Genomic DNA, 19,086 nt, shown 5'->3' with positions numbered 1-19,086 from the left:
AAATTATATATGTATTAGGGGTGTAACGGTTCACAAAATCCACGGTTGGGTTCGGTACGATACAGTGGCGCCACGGTTCGGTACGTTTCGGTTCAGTAGAAAACTATGAATGCCAGAGAAATGTACTTGATTTTAAAATATATTTCTTCATTACAACTAACATCATAAAGTTATTCTTTGGTGGTTGATGGAGTGCCAGTTTATGGAACAAGAAACATTTTACACTATAATAATTGGAGATCAGCACTGTGTCATAAATGAGTCACTAAACGTCATATCTTCAGAATGAAAGCAATCAGATGAAGCGTCTGAGAGAGAAAGAGCAGTTTATGTAAAGTTGTTTTTCCAAAACTCAACCATGTAGTTCTACACAACGCAGTCCTCAATATACTGTATAGGTAGCACTGCGCTGCTCATTCATTAACATACTGCATGACACTTGAACAGCAGCAGAGGATTCAAACTGTCAACACCAGCTGGAGTCTCTTAAAGGGAAAATCCAGCCTGAATACAACTCGCATGTGCTCCCTCAGAGTAATGACGTGAACGAGTCACTCACGAGGCTCGGAAACAGTCCTTTGTGGCTCGTATTTAGCTGTCAAAATTATCAAATTATCGTTTGTATTTATGCCAGTACAATGTATTTTTTATGATGTAAATAAGCTAAACCAAAACACGAATAGTAGTTAGTCTGTTTTTTCATCTTATTACTCTTTGAAGCTCACAGACATGTGCCAGGCGGTTTCTGCTCACCGGGTTGAATGCAGTGTGAATTGTTTAATAAACAAGGATTTTCCCTTTAAGCAGCAGAGACAGTGTAAATAAGCACTTTATCACAGCAGGGACACAAGTTACTGATTACTGCAAGTCTACAACAAGTGACCATCAACACCGATAAGTTGAACTATAGTCCATCTTCAAAACATCTCCTCTGGCAACAAGCAGAATCTCATTAACACCATTTTTTTGAACATTCAGTGAAATGTGTGAGAAGTTGGCCCCCTAGTTTTTTCCCTATTTGGCCCTGCTGTTGAGACGTGGTTATCGCAAGATTTACTCAATTCTCACTGTGAGTTGGGCTGGAAATGAACTTGTTGAAGCGGTCGTTGCCTGCCAAAATCAATCATCCTTGTAAGAAATTTCACCGGCCAACTGAAATATCTGAAAACAACAGGACCTCCGAGGGAGGGCTGGTTGCCTGCCAAAGTGGCTGGTACAGCCAAACACTCCACAGGTGTCTGGTGGTGGATTAGAGTCCAGATCGTGGCACATACACATCCTGATGCTATGTTGTTTCATCGTAGTCACGTCAGGCTGTTTAATGCACGACAACGCACTGTGACGTGAGTTTTAAGACATGAATCTGATGCGACCATATCGTGAAATCAATAGAAGGTATGTTCAGATTTCAATTCACTCGTGATGTTCTTATAATGTCCTGTAATGTTATGTATTAGCTACACTTCAGGGCTTCTTATAGCACAGAATAACAAAGAGAGACCACCAAGCCATAACAAACACTCCTCCAGCTGCACATTAGGACATTATGGGCTGCACTAGCTTCACTTCAGAGGCACGGCTTATTCAATAAGGCAATGTGTACACGTGAACTGTTGAGTTTTTTTCTGTGTAATGTTGTCATCTCATAAATAAAGTCTAAAATAATACTGTACATTTTAATGAAATGGTGGCATTCAAGATTGAAACAGAGTAAAAGAAAAAAAAACAGAAACATAAAAGCACCTGTGAATGCACCATCCTAATTAGGCCAAATGGTTGAGTCTTCCTTTGTGTACACACCGACTCTGACCGACTACAATACTGAGTTTCTATTGGGGCGGTGTTAAGGGTGATGGCATTCCCATCTAATAGCACAAACAATCAGATAAATACATCATTAACAAGATATTTGTTTTATACAAAATCTGAGCCAAAGCAACACTTAACCTGCCTGCTATCCACCTCGTGCTAGCTGAGCTTGTTAGATAAAGCGTATTAAGGTGGTGGGGTGGGGAGTGCTCAGGATCACAAGGGGTGCAGTACACTAAGAAATCTCAAAGTTAATAAATATGTATTGAGACGCAGTGTGATTCAGTTAAATATTAAAGAATAAGAATCAATGAGTGATGTGATTACACCTATATGACGAGTGCTCTGTTCCTGAAGCCAGTTCAACACTAAACGATTACAATTAGCCCTGTAGATTGGATTCAGTCTGCAGTGTTTCCATATAAAAAGTCAATTTAACAAACTGGCTACTATAAGTACTGGCATACCGACGAATGTGTTTTTGGATAATGATGTTCCTCTTTATGTCGTTCTGAAGCTGAACAATGTTTCGTTGCTGAGAAACAAAACTTCTCTTAAAAAAAACAAACGTGTAAATAACGTATTTTTCTTCCAAAAATGAATTAGCCACTAGACATACAATACAATTACATAGATACACATTTACAATAACGCACATTCCATCCGCCAAAAAAGTAATTATTACAAAGCCAATATATATATATATCTATATATATATACATATATAGATATATATATATAGATAGAGAGAGATATGTATGTACAGTGATTATAGCATTTATAATTGCACTATGCCTCAATAAATGTAAATTACAGGCTTATGTTTTTGGGAATTTTTACAAACAAATACTTAAAGTAACATGGAACATGGAATGAGGCAATTGCAAATCACAGAGGTGCCAATCAGAAAGAAGAAGGGCTCACTTTGGTACAAACTGAACAGCAACACTGTGTCCTTTTACACAGGAATTAGCCAAATTTATTCTCCACTGCCATTGAACTACAACTGTACCATACTTAACTTGGTTGAATACTTGCAGGAGCTGATCAATAAGTCAGTCAGTAAAGTCTTCATTCATTAGCCCTGCTCTTTTTCAACACTTTTCATTTCATTGAAGCAGCAAAGAGCGCAAAGTGGCATACGGTGCTTGGGTTGTTTTGGCATCGGCAATAAATATACACATGACCGTAATGAAAAGCGTTTACAGTTGAACATAAGCGTTTGACAACATGGTCTCATACACTGTCCCCTCCTCAACTCCCTTCAGTCCGTGTAAAGCAGCCAGCGACGTCACGACGGAGCAGAGGCGCCTCCTCACATGCTCGCTCAAAGCTCAGGAAGCATTTCAAAAGCCAGTTCCTCTCAAACTTCTCAACGTCATGGTCGAAGCTGCTGGAGAACTCGTGCACCTGTTAAGACTCTGTAGAAATGTAGAGAATGTGCTTCCATGGTTGCACATGACCTACTCATCGGATGGTACCAAAGTCAATGCAATAATAATAATAATAATAATAATAATAATATTAAGGATTTAAGTCAATCAACATGAAATAATAAAAAAGAAATCACAGTTTATACCTATTTAACCAATCAGTCCTTTAAATGAAAATGACAGCTGTCAATTAGAGATCTGTTTCATCATCTCCTGTTGAGCCGACAGGTCAACACACAGGAGGGAGCTCCAGAATGAACCGGCAGTTAAGGAGGGAGGGTAAAAAAAAAAGGGTCCGAAAACTTGTTTTTTCTTCTTGTTTATAGAAAGGCAGGCGGCAGAGGGAGCACATTGCATTGGTTCCAGCTCTGATGTATCTCACTGACTAAACTCAAGTGCACAAAGTAGTTTCTTTCTTTCTGTCACAAAGCTAAACAAGAAAACCAAAAGTTCACTATGCGCAAAGCCTCAAAAGCCTTATTTCAACAACTCCTTAAATAGCAAGATAACATTTACTTTGCTCACCCCTTGAGGACCAAGAGATCAACAAATAGCAAATAAATTAGTATTATGCAACAATTCGATTTTTTTTTTCTCCCTCTGATTATCTTTTCACGTGTGTGTGTGTGTGTGTGTGTGCGCGTGTGTGTGTGTGTGCGTGTGTATATGATCTATCTTTTCACAGATTGCATCAGTCCGTGTGTGCTGAGGGCCTCCTGCTGGCAGCCCCGCTCCGCTCTACACCAGGTTGTACTCCTTCAGGTTGAGCTGCAGGATGGTGTCTTTGACGGCGGCAAAGACAAAGCGGATATTCTCTGTGTCAGTGGCGCAGGTGAAGTGAGAGTAGATGATCTTATCGCTGTCTGGATTCAGGTCCACGAACATCTTGAGGATGAACTCTCGGCCTGCTTGGGCGTCCCTCTGGGGGCCTGGAGAGGGGAAGACGATGCTCCGTGAACGCACTTGCCAGTTTCTTTCGTCACAGTGAGGACCAGTAAGTTCAGAATACTTTTGACATTTGATTATCTTGCAGGCTAATGCATTTTAATCTACAGGGATGCATCATTTTGAAACACACAAAACCCAATATATTGAGCTGAATATGTTATCTGAGCTGGACGGAGCTGACTCGATGCTGCTGTTACTCACCGTCATACTCTGGGAAGTAGTCCACTAGATGAGAGTACATGATCTTCTCCTCCAACAGGTCCTTCTTGTTGAGGAAGAGAATGACTGAGGAGTTTTGGAACCAGGGGTATGTGATAATTGTCCTGAACAGAGCTTTGCTCTCCTCCATTCGGTTCTACAGAGAGAGAGAGAGAGAGAGAGAGAGTGTGAATGTGTGGGTGAGGAGAGGTAAAGCGAGGGGGAGAAAGACACACAGAGAGGGAGAGAGGGAGAGAGAGTTAATCACTTCATTAAGCCACAGTTTTTCACACTCATTAAGTACCGATTTTAATAAACGTTTTACCGCACCAGAGGGAGAGCAGTAACACTGAGAGCGAGGCGGCCATATCGTCTTCGAGAGTTTAATTTTGAATGAGTCCCGTGTTTAATTGAACAAAACAACCGTTGTGAAAGCAAGCCTTAGATATCACATCGCTGACACTGCAGTGTGTTGAGAGTGCTGAACAGTGTAATTGTAAAAACTAATCTAACGACATCAAAAGACAGAGCGCATGCAGCTGGTCAGCCTTCGCCTCTTTCTGCAGTTTGCAGGTGACAAAGGAAGCAAATACAGACAACACACATATGAACACACACCTGCTCATTAATACACTTTAACAGACTGACACACATGCGATATCCTCTTAAGGAGGAGATGCGGCCAGAGGCGGGATTCAAATCAGCTGGCTGATCATTTACAAATGCTTTCCAAGGGAAAGAAAAAAGGTGGAGCGCGGCCAGGCAGGAGGAGAGTCTGATTTCCATTGTTTTAAATAAGGAATAGCTTTTCATCTTGGACATCACATGAAATAATAAAGCCTTTGAGTGGATGAAGTTGGTTTGACCGTGTGAAACTAAGCATCACAAAGACTTTGAAATTGAATCACTTCGTGTTTTCTGTGCGAATGTTTGTATCATTCACCTCATTGTCCGATTCCACCAAAGCTTGGTCGTACTCGCTGAGAGCCACCAGGAACATGATGGATGTGACGTTCTCAAAGCAGTGGATCCACTTCCTCCTCTCCGACCTCTGACCTCCGACATCCACCATCCTGTCACGGCAGCAGCCCCCAGGAGAGAGAAAACAGTCACCATGAGCCAAAAGTTATCTCAGGGGCCGTGTGGTACAGTGGGTGTGTCGTGTAGCTGCAGATAGACCCCTGTTGTAGCTCCAATCCCGTCCAATCACCACCGGGATATTTTCACTTCACTTTTGTAAAGTGGGAGGAGGTGGAGAAGCGTCGCCCGTCGATATATATACTGTCTGTGTTATGTACACAACGTTATTTATGTTTTCTGACCCTGAATATATTTCTTTCCTCACCTGAATATGACACTCTGCAGGTCAAACGGATACTCAATGATGCCCGTGGTGGGGACTCGAACCCTCAACACATCCTGCTGGGTGGGAAGGTAGGCTGGCTCTGAGATCCGGTCCAACGCGTTCATGTAACTACAGTCACAGAGAGGGGAAAGGGACCAGGGAGAGTATTTGTCATCACGGAAACCATCCAAAATACAACCCCTTTGCCTGAGACTTCTTAAAGCATCAAGTTCAATCTATACCAGTCTACTCACTATTTAGTGGAGTCTGAGAGTTGGTATTCCCTCCTTCGATCGTAGCACTCCTGGATGCCCGGGTCATTCCATAAGCTCTTGATTGCGTCGACATAAGGATTCTCAAACATGGAGACCTTTTCTACGTCCACCTCTCTCACGACGTTTGCGTTGCCCTGGAGTGAAGAAACAAAGAGAATAACTGCCATGATTTACTGAGACACATCTTATTTACCGACACCATACAAAAAGTAATACTTAACTTTAAAGGACAGAAGAGACAACCTTGTGACTATAGGAGCACCCCCCCCCCCCCCCCCCAATGATATAAGACAATCAACATACAGGTTATGCAGTCCTAATTATCGCTGGCTGCTTTTCTCACTCACGTATTCTATATCCAGAAATGACTTTACACCCACAGGCTCCACATGGACCTAATATCTGAAGCTCGATCCCATCGGGGCTATTAAGGGGAAAGTTTCGCTGCTGCCCCAGTTCCCTAATTAAGCTCCCCTGTGTCCCATGACAAGAGATCAACATGTACCTGCATGTGAAACTGTTCCTCTTTTGCATACTGCACTAATATAATCCAATATAATTATTAATTATTACAGAATATAATAAAAGTAAGGTGACATAGAAGACAAAACAGGTATCCAATAGATGCTGCTTTCATGGGTTTTATGATTCGCCTACAAGTCAAATCATGACATTTACAATAAGAGCCCAGACAGACAGTATAACAACGACAGAAAATTTTCATTTTCACTTCCTTTGCGATGTCAGTGAACGCCTTTGTCAGAGGTATAATACTTCCCATTTTAGCCGTATGTATATGAGAGCAGAGGGATGTTGAAAGGCATTGAGTGGTTCTGCTGTCGAACATAACTTTGATTTTATCATAAACGTTGTTGTTTGCCGTACGTTCGTGGCAGAAATACTAGTATTGTATAGTATTCTCAGTACTGAATGTCTCGTACAAAATCTAGACGTGTAAGCACACTAACCCCACAACAGACATTTGTTTAGTCCAGATACTGGATTATAAAGTATGAAGGAGCCGGTGGTAAACTGACCTGTATAGACTGTCGTTTTTCATTTTCTTAATGAAGAAGTATAATTTTTTACTCATCATATTTGAGGGATTTTCTTGGTTTGTAATGTGTTCAAAGTGGGTAAAACAATGTTGAAATGGCTGAGCTGAAACAGCATTCAGTTTCATTCTTCGTGTGCACATGTGGGACAGGAAGCAGCGACTAACATGGACAATGGTGATCCACCACAACAGCCCAGCGCCTGCTCAAGTTCAATACAAGTTGTTGTGCCATTTTAAAATCTCAACGCTGACAGTGTCAACCTGTTCTTTCGCAAAATCTCAACGTTGAAAAGATAAAAGGTGTTGCGACCAAAAGTTGTTCGTAAACTGTCAACATAAAGTCAGATATACAGTCGTAAAAACGCAACCAACACGTGGCGACATCGGTAATCTGCCGATAAGGTACAAATACATCCCCGAATACTTAAAACTGAAGACAAACTAGCTTTTGTTATGAAATGAATTGGAGCCAATGGCGACTGGTCTACCTGTTGATTTATGTTTATAGATAATGCTGATAAAATGTGACTACAATTCAGAAAATTAGACAAGCAGTCAGTGCCTCCACATCAACCACAGGATATGTGTTGTCCCGATCTCTGAATAACATCCATTCAAATATCATGACACAATTTCATTCAATCGACCGTAGAAGCCTAGAAGACATCATACAACATCTGAAGTCATCCTCCTGCTGCTTGGATATTCTACCAACACACTTTTCAAAAATATTTCAAACTGCATGACCACTGATCTTTTACAAATTGTAAACACATCCCTTCTCTCAGGTGTCTTCCCACAAGCCATAAAAACTGCAGTTATTAAACCGCTCCTAAAGAAGGCTAGTTTAGACTCCGCAACGATGAAAAATTATAGGCCAATATCAAACCTCCCATTTTTAAGTAAAATAATTGAAAAAGCGGTTTTCCAACAGCTGACCAACTTCTTGACCGTAAATAACTGCTTTGATGTTTTCCAGTCAGGCTTTCGACAGCACCACAGCACTGAAACTGCTCTTGTTAAGGTTTTCAACGACATCCACTTAAACATAGACAATGGCAGAAGTTCAGTCTTAGTGTTACTTGATCTCAGTGCTGCATTCGACACGGTCGACCATGCCATACTCCTAGAAAGACTAAAAATCTGGGTGGGACTCTCTGGCACAGCACTTAACTGGTTTGAATCCTACTTGAAGGGCCGAGAATACTTTGTGTCTGTGGCTGATTACACATCAGAGCTGACTAAAATGACATGTGGTGTTCCCCAAGGTTCAATACTGGGGCCTCCTCTGTTCAACATCTACATGCTTCCACTAGCTCAGATTATGGAAAACAACAAAGTGTGTTATCATAATTATGCAGACGACACACAAATCTACATAACTATGTCACCAGGGGACTATAATCCCATACAAGGGCTGGGTAACTGCATTAAACAAATCAACAACTGGATGTGCCAGAATTTTCTTCAATTAAACAAAGATAAAACAGAAGTAATTGTTTTTGGTACCAAGGACGAACAATTGAAAATCACCGCTCAGCTTCAGTCACTGATGTTAAAACCCACAAACCAAGCCAGAAATCTAGGTCTAGTTATGGATTCAGACCTCAACCTGAACAGCCATATCAAGACAATTACAAAATCAGCCTACTATCACCTGAAGAATATATCAAGGATTAGAGGACTTATGTCTCAACAGGATTTGGAAAAACTTGTCCATGCATTTATCTTCAGCAGACTGGACTACTGTAACGGTGTGTTTACAGGTCTCTGTAAAAAGTCCGTCAGAAAGCTGCAGCTGATTCAGAACGCTGCAGCTCGAGTCCTCACTAAGACCAGTAGGGTGGACCACATCACTCCAGTTCTGATGTCTTTGCACTGGCTTCCTGTCCAACAAAGAATTGACTTTAAAATCCTGCTGTTGGTTTACAAAGCACTGAATGGTTTGGGACCAAAATACATCTCTGATCTGCTGCTACCTTATGAACCATCCCGACCTCTCAGGTCGTCTGGGACCGGTCTACTTTCTGTTCCCAGAGTCAGAACTAAACATGGAGAAGCAGCGTTCAGTTTTTCTGCTCCACATATCTGGAACAAAGTCCCAGAAAGCTGCAGGTCTGCTGAGACGCTCAGCTCATTTAAATCAAGATTGAAGACCTTTCTGTTTGCTGCTGCCTTTAATTGAACCACGTTCAATTCATATATTAATCAATTTCCTGCATTTCTGCATTTTACTACTGCATTTTATTTTTTACACTGTTTTTTAATTGTTTTTGAAATCTCCTTTTCTTTTGCCTTGTGTTTTGATGCTTTTAATGGTTTTATGTGAAGCACTTTGAATTACCTTGTTGTTGAACTGTGCTATACAAATAAACTTGCCTTGCCTTGCAAAGCATTTCTGAAAGTTCCACAACATCAAATATCACCTTACTACATATACTAATACACGAATACGAATACTACATTTCTATCCTCCCTTTTTCAGTGCATTATCAATAAAACTCTTACTGGATCCTGATGCTTATCCCAGGATTATGCTCCGACTTCAGGATATCACACTAAAATCTACTAAATAATTTATCAACCCCTCGTAACCAAATCTCTGGCAAACCTTTCAGCAAGCAACGTCTGACTGGACAGTAGCCAGGCAGGATGGAGCTGAAGCAGTGTGGTCAGCTCCTCCTGACCTCACATGAACTGATTTATAAAAATAAATAAATAAAAAGGGTTGAAGAGGTAATGATGCTCCACCGCTTCTCATTTGTCACTCTCACAGGGAATAAACTGCGAGTGAGAGGTTACTGTATCAGCTCCCAAAGCTATGATTACTCTGCGAGGGCGAAAAAGGTGGAGAAAAAAGAAGAATGACCTGCTGAAGTAATGATGAGAGTAGCTTAGGCTAGTTCTCGCTTGTGCATTTGTGTTACTGTATATGCACTCATCAATTTGAGTGCAGTGAAACACACACAGGCAAACACGAATACACACACAGGGTGCGATGGAGGGCTGGAGTGCTTTAAGGACACAGGAAGTGTCATAAAGGACCGGAAACGATTAAGGATGGCTGTTCCAAATAAGATAGACAGCACTCTAAAAATACACAAGGACGCTGCGGACACTTTTCTAGCGTAGTCATTTCAGTTGAGTAATTTGAAATGGCTTGGGTGAAAGCATCTCATTTACCTTGTTGTGCTCATATTTGTAGGGGACCTTGAGCGTCTCTGAGGCTCTGACCATGGCCTGGATGGCTGTGAAGATGTTCTGATAGACCAGTTTGGTGAAACTCCTTTTGTCCTCGTCAGAGTAACCGGTGCCGTGGATAATCCTCATCTGTTTGATGAATGTGCTCTTTCCACTTTCCCCAGTGCCTGAAAAGAAAAACAAAAGGGAAAAGGGAACAAATACACATTGATTATTCTGTAGGTTTGCACGGGATTTTTTTTTTTTAACCAGACAACACATGTAATGTCTTGTGTCAGCGTTCACGTTCCAGTCATTTTTGACTTTCCTAGACCTCTATGAGCAAAACAGAAACCGCTACAACATGACAAAAGTTGGATTATCACAAAAATAGTATTTAGTTAGTTAGTTAGAGTTGAGTGATAATTCTCCCTGGGTTCATCACTTTGAACAACCCTTTTTACACTACACAGTCATTTGAGCCATTTATAATATAGAAATGTGAATTAAAGAGCTTTAAAGTTTAGTAAAAATGTAGATTTGGCTTAATTTTGGAAAGAAAGTAATTCTAAAACATTTAAAAATGTAAATGTGAGGACGTTTCCTGAGGGGGAACATAGCTGGATCTTGGCTTTTCATAACACAACATCCTGTCTGGTGAGAAACATTTGCACCCACACATTAATACACACAGATGTACAGCACATGCACATAGTCGTACAGTATGTTCCTCCCTCAGTCAGTCACACATCTAATGCTATGTGCTGGCTGCTTCCCTCTCAGCCTGTTGTTCTTGGTCTGGTGGCAGACCAAGAACAACATCTCCCTCCTCTCCGTGGTGACAGGGACTATTTGGGTGTGAAGAGCTGGGGCTGTAATTTCTCTTTGGTTCATTGAGTCTTGGCAGACCAACTGAAAGGTCTAACTTTACCTCACCACCAACTCTTGAATAACTTTGGCAGGAAGGAGCATATGTGTGTGTGTGTTTTGCATTTCAGTGTGACCTAAAGTTTCTGTTCCAAAAGTCTGGAAGCGTTGAACTCCTTTATATTGTATAATATAAACTCTATTTTAGCCAAATAAGCCTCTCTACTGTACGCCCACAACACGGACCAAGCACTTAACAAAAACCAAGCTAAAGACTAAACACTGACATCCTACAACCTCCAGAGTACTGTTGTGGGGTACGACATTGTTCACAATGTAACCGTTGCGTTATCCTTTGGTGCACTTTAAAATACTCACCTCAGCACCAAAGGGTGAGACTTGTCACCAGCTGCTCTATAACCACACACTCTGTTCACCTATAATTGACGATTACATTAACCTCGATGACAAGTAGTAGTTGTTGCCACAAATAGTGTTGCACCAGAGTTAATGCCTCACGGCATCCACCCTAAAAATAGACACATTATATTCTTCAAACAGACAAAGTGGAACAGTGAAGAATCTAAAAAAAAAAAAAAAACTTAAATTAAATGCCAGTGGGTTCTGGGTTTGAACGGCACAAAGGATCTGGGTTGCTCATCTGTGGCACAGTTCCGATCTCCTCGTGGCTCTTCAAACCTGATGCCCTCACACAAGAAGAGGAATGCGAGTGGCTCATGAATTCATCCACAGATAAAAACGTTTATGTTATAGTTGCCTTTAATTTGACATGTCTGACCTGAGTTTTATGTTACAAAATTGGAATGTAATGTATTTCAAGACAGTTTACTTTTTCGGGTTTCTTCTGGGGATCCAGGATCGCTTGACCACATCTGGGTCCTAATGGATCTTCTCTATAGCACCGAGAGACATTGAGAGAGAAGAAGAGACGTATGAGTGTATGAGTATGAGTGTGGGCTGGCCATTGGAGGCTGCTGAGTCACCTTTCAAACCAATGCAGTGACCCAGGATCAACCCCGTGTCTGACGTTGGCATGAATGTCTCGACATCACACCTGAGGTGAGTGTGTCTGATTGGCCCCAGGACTCGTTAACATAGTCCAACTCAGTAGCAGCGAAGGAGGGACAAAGAAAGAAGGCAGGCTGCTCTGTGTCTGTGTGCGGTGCATTCAAGCACTCGTGCAACACTCTGGACATTTCAAACTTGACTGTGATAGGCCAACTATTCACAACCTACGCTGTCCAAACTTCAGATGGTAGAACAAACACAGCACACATTGAAGCTTCCTCCAATCAGAAAGGATGTTTTCCGTTGGCCTCAAGACACCACGGCATCATTGTTGGCTCCGCACAGAGACGCCTGCAGCTGACCTTTTAAATCAAAGGATGCAAGAACAGCCGATACGATGCTTGATCATCATAATAAAAAATACATGAGTGAAGAAGAGGACATTAATTCACCACTGAGAGCGAAGCATCGCCTCAAGGAGAGAACACAGAGCAGAGGGAGGCCCTAGGACCACGTTCACTTTCACTAATGTTTTCGTCTTTAACTACAGTCGGTAGTATCCAGATCTAGAAAACACAGTATTACTCAGATTTACCCTTTGTCAACATCCATGGACCTGCTCCCTCTTCTAACATGTAAGGGGTCACACGTGGCTTGGTCCTGATTATGAATTAGATGAATAGTAGATATTAAGGTGGAAAATTACGCTACCAACCACTCATTTTGCTCCTCTCCATCTTAATGACATGAACATGATTTTGAGTTTTTGCACTTTCATAAATTGAAAGTTGACGACTCTGAGGAGCATGTTTTGGTTTTCAATTTCTCAAAGAAACTCACTCCTGTGAGAGAAAATCTCAAGACAAAATATGAATTTGATAAAAAAAAAACACAATCATAAGTGTGAAAAAGATGCCGTTTATATCATGTCAATGCCATGCAAGACCCAGATTTTTCATTTACTGTAGAAGCTACAGATACTAGGTTAAGAATTTAACTGCGTTACTACTTTGACCCGCTATAGTGGAAGTGTATCGTATTGTAAGTTTTCCTCCTTAATTCTGCACTTTGTATAGCTGCACTGTTAACTCGGCTGCATTCATACAAGAATCATATGCTTCCTCTCACAATTACAACCACGTGTTTGTTAAAAGCTTGTTAAACGTTGCGGTGGACTCTGTTGAGTCGTAGCCTCGAAAAGGAACCAACAGCTTTCATTTGTCCGATAAAAGCAGCTGACGGTGATTGAGTAGATCGGCACTTTTGCAAATGTTTTTTGAGAGACGATTTGCAAAAGATTTGAGAGTCAAAACGTTCAGTTTAAAATGTGTTGTAATGCTGAAATGCTTTAAAGAGTTATCTAACTGTGCCCCCTGTGTCCTATAAAATGATTTTCCCATACAGCTAAAGTGCACCCTCAACTATGTTTTGAGGGAAAAACATTTTCTTCCGGACGAAATGGTCGCAGTTTTTAAACTGTTAACCAACAAAACATAGCAAAAACGCTACAAAACGACTTCACTAGGTTTTAGGCAACAAAACTTCTTTGTTCACTTTATGTTCTGAGCATGTGTGAGTGTGTAAAGGGGGCCAGGCATCAGGAACTAGGTCCAACGGTCTCTTGAGGATCGGAGCTGGGCTGTGCCACTTTTGTAATTGAGCAGTTTTTAATCAATTTAACAGACGGAGACGAGCCTGATAATTATCCATGTTAACCCTTCGGACTGTAAACATGTCGTTTCAGACTAATACAAATGAAGGGCACCAACTGTAGATTAGTTTCCATTTTTATTAATCTAAGCAGGTTATTTACTTGATTAATAATTTTGACCATAACATGTCAGAAAATGGTGACAAACTTTACTAGAGACAAAGGCAACAATAACTAAAAAAGGTTGATTTTCTATCGATGGACTAATTGACTAAAATCCTTCTTACTTCAGCACAGGTGACAGTCGAGGTCGTTAAACAGGTTCAAAGGTAGTTAAAGAGGTTTGGCCTCCGTGGGCATAAAACAACATCTCAGTTCACTTTGAGAATATACCTTTGAATAAATAATAATAAGCCTCCATCCCAGGAGACCCTGCACTGTGCATGTGCTCTTTCAGGATCAAGGGACTTTAGTGGTTGATCATAGTTATCACAGCTAGTTGTAGATGTCAGAGCAGCCTGTATCTCCTGTTGCACTATGAGCTCACCAAAACCAGCTCCAATAACTTCTCTTGTAACAACGATGAGATGAGCTGAACTTAACTCGATAAAGATGACACAATATTTGGTATGATTCATTAGGGGGCAGCTACAGAAAGTCCTTTTGTACAAAACCAACTGAAAGGTTGGCAGCATGGAAGATAGAAAACCCTCTTAAATCATACATCTGGAGGATGGTCAGCAGCTGAATATACGCAATTTGTAGCTAATGTGCAACAATAAAACAACAACAAAATGAATTCTCTATTTCATTCTGGTCTCCAGCCGCCATGTCGCCATTCCTAGGCTAAGCTGCTGCTGTCCTCTCTCCTCTCCATTCATCTTGAACTTCCCATGACTGCACAGGTTTGGAATCTCAGCTAATGCAACGGAGCCTTCTTCCACCTTCATGTCTCCAGACCTAATGTCATAAAGAGGACAAGTTCACTCTCAGCAGAAAAAACAACAAAGAGAAACAGAACAATTTCATTCTACTGGTACGTCTAACTCACCATCGCTCCCCTCATAATGCCTTGCCGACCAAATAAACATTGTTTTCAACTAAACGCCCCCGCCGCCTGCACATGTATACAAGTTTTGGCAAGTGAAGGAGAAGTGCTCTTCTTTATCTCAACAACTATAAGTGCCCTCGAAGCATTGCCCGCTCCTCCTCCAGAAGAGCAGCGGCTCACTCGATTGGACAACAGGAGAGTTCACTTGTGCCGACTTCCGCCCTGAAGACGATTCTAAACATGCAGAATGTTATTAGTTGGCACAGTACATCGTGTGGAAAAGCTGTATGCCTTATGGCTTAACATGACGTTTTGAGCACAAACAGGTGGCAATAAAAAAGACTTTGCTGTGTTTTCTTTCCTTGTAAACACTGAGAGGTCCGCGCTGTTCTAATGGATTATAACAGTGATTTAACTTTCAATGAATGCGTTCATGTTCATGCTGGAAGAGATCAATTTCAGCAGCTGGTTCTTGCTGAGATGCCCCGCCTCATTCGGACATCGATTTTAGCTGGACTTTTCCTGAGTCACCGATCTCAGTGAATCCTTTAGTGCCTCTGACTCATCAGCTGGCTTTGTGTGTGTGCGTGTGTGTGTGTGCGCGTGTGTGTGTGTGTGTGTGTGTGTGCCAGACCGCTCCGAAGCATTACACTATCAAACCCCCTCCTCCTCCCACTGCTGCTTCCACTCTGTTCCTGGTTTTGTATTCTTGGTCATCTGCAGGTTAAATGAGCGACAATTTCAGAACATCTCCATTATTAGTTTACAACGCCTTAATGGCTATTAGGTGCACAAGCAGGATGGATTAAAACGCTTGCAATGTTCTTTAACTTGCTCAGTTGTTGTGGTGTGTGGGCTTCAATGTAGCCGGTCTCCGTGGATTTAAAGCAATCAGTGTGTTTGAAAGACTACAATTGAAAAAAGCCATGATGATTTGTAAAAAAAACAAGCATTGGACATTTTGAAGACTTGAGTAAGTTCTAAATTTGACGGTGGGTTTTGCGCTAGATCCCACGGGACGTTGAGCAATTAGTGAGCTTGAAAACCCACAAAACACAGATAGCTAATGGAGCCATATGGAGCATGCACAACTTCCTCTGGTTAACTCGTAGAAGGAGCGGCGGAGTGTGTGTGTGGAAACACAAATAAGCTGGTATTTAATGAGGTCGATTGAGCCATAATTGTTTCGTGAGCTCGAGCACGTTGGTGTGAGGTCACACAAATGGTTGACCATTACTGGAACCTTTTTACGCTGCTACTTAATGGATCGTATATTCCCTGCAACTCAATGTCCAGAGACATTAATTGTAAGCATCCTGTCATTAGAGGCACGCTACTAAAACACTGAAATATAACACTGTATCGATGGGACCTCACTGACAAGCAGCTACTACACAAAAAAAACACATATTGAATATCAATCACAATCGTTCATTTGGTTTAGGCCATCAAATCACAAGACTACAGTGACACTCATGAGGAGTACGGTCCTCAGACTTACACCTCATCCCTCTTTGGTTTGGGTCAGCGGCTGTTTATGCATTTGGATAATAGGCGAATTGTTGGGTATTAAAGGAGATTAGAGGAAAACAACAACACAATTATTTGTCCTGTTAATAAGGGGGGGGGCAGTCAGCCCCTTCAAATCCTGTTAAGGGAGATTCATTTCATCATTTTGTACTAACAGGGTGGCATCGGAGACACCTTTCTCCTTCAACCTCTCTTAAAACATCCCCACAGACGAAAACCTTCTTCAGAAAGTATATAGTCTGGATGACTTGATCCTAAACCCCAGCCTGCTCCCACACTTCTCCTCCATGCATTGTCTCAGGCACTGAGAGAGAAGGGAGCTGGATCAGGAAGAACGGGTTCTGGCACCGCTCTCCACGACCACGCTCATCACAACTAATGGCCTTTACTTTGCGAATCTAACGAGTGATGGTGAGGAGATGACTTGTTTTCCTCAAATTTTCCAGTATGACAAATACTTCTCGACAGGATTACCGACCGCCCCGTATCACAGCCCCACACTGTAAAAATGCCCAGGTGATTTTGTGATTAGGAGTCTATTTCAAGTCACTGATGATTCAAATGTATATAAAAAAGGTGGATGCATAAGCATACCACCACACCAGCCTCCATACCTGATAGGACGGCATGCTTCCAACCTTGCTCCACAGGCTGACACCTGTGATAAAATCACTGCCAGGGTTAGGTGTTGCGCTGCAATACTGCTTTGATTGCTCCCAATAAAACGCTAGACTTTGGCCCAGCCGATGTATGACACACTCACGCGCTCACCGCCTGGATGGGCCCTCCGGGTCTGCCTGCACCGGTTGCTGTCAGGCCAGTCGGTGGATGCGTGGAGAGGTAAGAGGTGAGGCCCCATGGTGACTGGTGAGCGTTAAGTTTCCTCCACACTAACCGGTCGCAGTTATTCAAATCAGGTGGTTGTAACACTGGGAGCCCTACCGGCCTGGCTGGGGCAGCATCCCCTCCCTCCCTCCTCCCTCCGCTAAACCTGCCAATCTGTGCACTCGACTCACAACAGCGAGGTATTTCAACCATCCACTCCCCAACTTCACTCAGGTGGGAAGCCACATTATTACTTCCCCCCCGCCCGACAAAGGTATTTATGGTGTGAGGAATTTGGGCTGTGCATCTCTCAGCCCCACTCCTCTCCCTCCCCCGGCGAGCTTACCGAGAAGCAACAGTTTCAGTTCCCGGCGTGCGTCCCTCTTATCCCGGCGGAGCTGCCTCTCGATCTCGTCGTTGATCCGTCTGGCTTCTTTCGCCTCCTCGCTGAGGCAACACGCCATTATGGATTCCAGGGTCATTCTCGCTCCTTTTTTTTTTTAAACGCACACTTTTCGCTTCTCTCTTACTGATTCATTCAGATTTCAGATTCGTCGGGGTGAGAAAAAAAAGAAAAAAAGCAGAGGCCTGTGAATGCCAAACACGTCTTCATACAGGCCCCACTTAGAGTGAATTAACGCGTGGACGCCTTTTAATAATGAGCCCGAACAGCGCACGGATTGTGGTGCAAAGGAAAACTCAGATATTTGGAGAAATGATTGACCCCCCGCCTCCTCCTCCTCCCCCTCCTCTCCCCAGTTTCGGTCCGCTTTCCTTCCTGACAGCTTCAAAATAGTACCCAAAGCGGTTTGAGTTGAATATCCGTGCGATCCTAAGTGGTGTAATCTGCTTTTCCTTCTCAATGTGATCAACAGATCATTTTAACACGCATCCTCCGCACTGCTCGGTGAGAGCTCGTCAAGCATTGCCATTCGTGTCCCGGCCACACTCCCTTCAAAGTCCTTCAATGTTGTTATTTGTCAAACAACAAATCCCCCGCCCCCCTACCCCCCCCTCCACCTGTGTTCACGGTGTCGTCCGCGGGTGATGGCAACGTGGTAAAGCCATGAATAAAGCTGTCCGTGTATTTCCCAATGGCTCGACTCCCGGGCGTGGTAAAGCGGAATATGGCGGACTTTCACCCCAATCCGCTAGGCTGGGATACAGTACAGTTATCTCTCTCGCTCTCTGTCTGCTCAGAAAAGCCAAGAAAGCCACACATCACATATGTTATGTGCTATATGGCAGTTCAGCCGGAGCTGTCGAGTTCGCAACCGAACATAAATCCCCGTTCGTCCTAAAGGCGTTCGCGTCCACGGCTCGTCTGCGGGAGTGAGAAGAAAAGGAACAGGCGCCGTGTTGTTGCTTCTCCCTCGGCCAATCTTCTCCTTTTCCTCAATTCTCTTCATGTATTTGTATTACAGAGGCCATCCACTCCTCCGCTGGCAGGGGTGACGTCGGTCTTCCATCGACAAGGAGGGGGGGGGGGGGGGGGGGGAGGGGGGCTGTCACGTCAAACAAACGCCACACAAGTATTTATACTCCAACCTGTGGAATAGAACATGTGCATGAATGGAGGCGCTGAACGCAGACCTCTGTGGGCGTAATATACACTTAAAGTCAGGTTTAGTGCTGACTTTGTGGGTAAGCGTCGTCACAGTCCCAATAGTCTCGGCTATATGTGATGATGTGATGATGTGATGATGACCAAAGCAGTGGAAACAGTAACACCTGTAGGCCTATGCAGTCCAGCAAATATGAATATATTGACATTCGTTTTTGTGGTGTGGTATTGTTTTGGATTGATGTTGACCTCAAGATATAGATCGTAATGTTATACGTTCCATACATTTGTATAGCGGTTGCATTGCATTGTGTCGTACAGGTG

General features: G+C 42.7%; 1 protein-coding gene across 2 annotated transcripts; it reads right to left on the bottom strand.

Annotated features, from left to right (window-relative positions):
- Window positions 1-315: 315 nt before the first annotated feature.
- On the bottom strand, window positions 316-17,878 carry LOC306778590 (guanine nucleotide-binding protein G(q) subunit alpha). Of its 2 annotated transcripts, none has more exons than XM_079270167.1 (7): window positions 17,545-17,878; window positions 10,249-10,433; window positions 5,988-6,142; window positions 5,734-5,862; window positions 5,332-5,461; window positions 4,392-4,545; window positions 316-4,171 (listed from the first exon to the last, which is right to left on the bottom strand). In XM_079270167.1, the coding sequence occupies exons 1-7, from the start codon at window positions 17,678-17,680 to the stop codon at window positions 3,981-3,983; spliced, it is 1,080 nt and encodes a 359-aa protein (XP_079126293.1). In that variant the 5' UTR covers window positions 17,681-17,878; the 3' UTR covers window positions 316-3,980. The 2 variants fall into 2 exon arrangements, with proteins under 2 accessions (XP_079126293.1, XP_079126294.1); XM_079270168.1 differs by lacking the exon at window positions 17,545-17,878 and adding an exon at window positions 17,137-17,262.
- Between the last annotated feature and the right edge of the window lie 1,208 nt (window positions 17,879-19,086).

The sequence above is a fragment of the Melanostigma gelatinosum genome, assembly GCF_949748355.1.
Source record: "Melanostigma gelatinosum genome assembly, chromosome: 6".
In the NCBI taxonomy this organism is placed as follows: Eukaryota; Metazoa; Chordata; class Actinopteri; order Perciformes; family Zoarcidae; genus Melanostigma; species Melanostigma gelatinosum.
The sequence above is the reverse complement of the archived record's forward strand: the minus strand, read 5'-3'. Positions and strand labels throughout refer to the sequence as shown.

Excerpts from the sequence above, each read along its gene's own strand:
- LOC306778590 (XM_079270167.1), bottom strand. The coding sequence starts at position 17,680 with ATGACCCTGGAATCCATAATGGCGTGTTGCCTCAGCGAGGAGGCGAAA. Across the intron at positions 5,462-5,733 it reads CTGCAGAGTGTCATATTCAG|GATGGTGGATGTCGGAGGTC; the intron begins GTGAGGAAAGAA and ends CTGCCGTGACAG. Across the intron at positions 4,172-4,391 it reads CTACTTCCCAGAGTATGACG|GCCCCCAGAGGGACGCCCAA; the intron begins GTGAGTAACAGC and ends TCCCCTCTCCAG.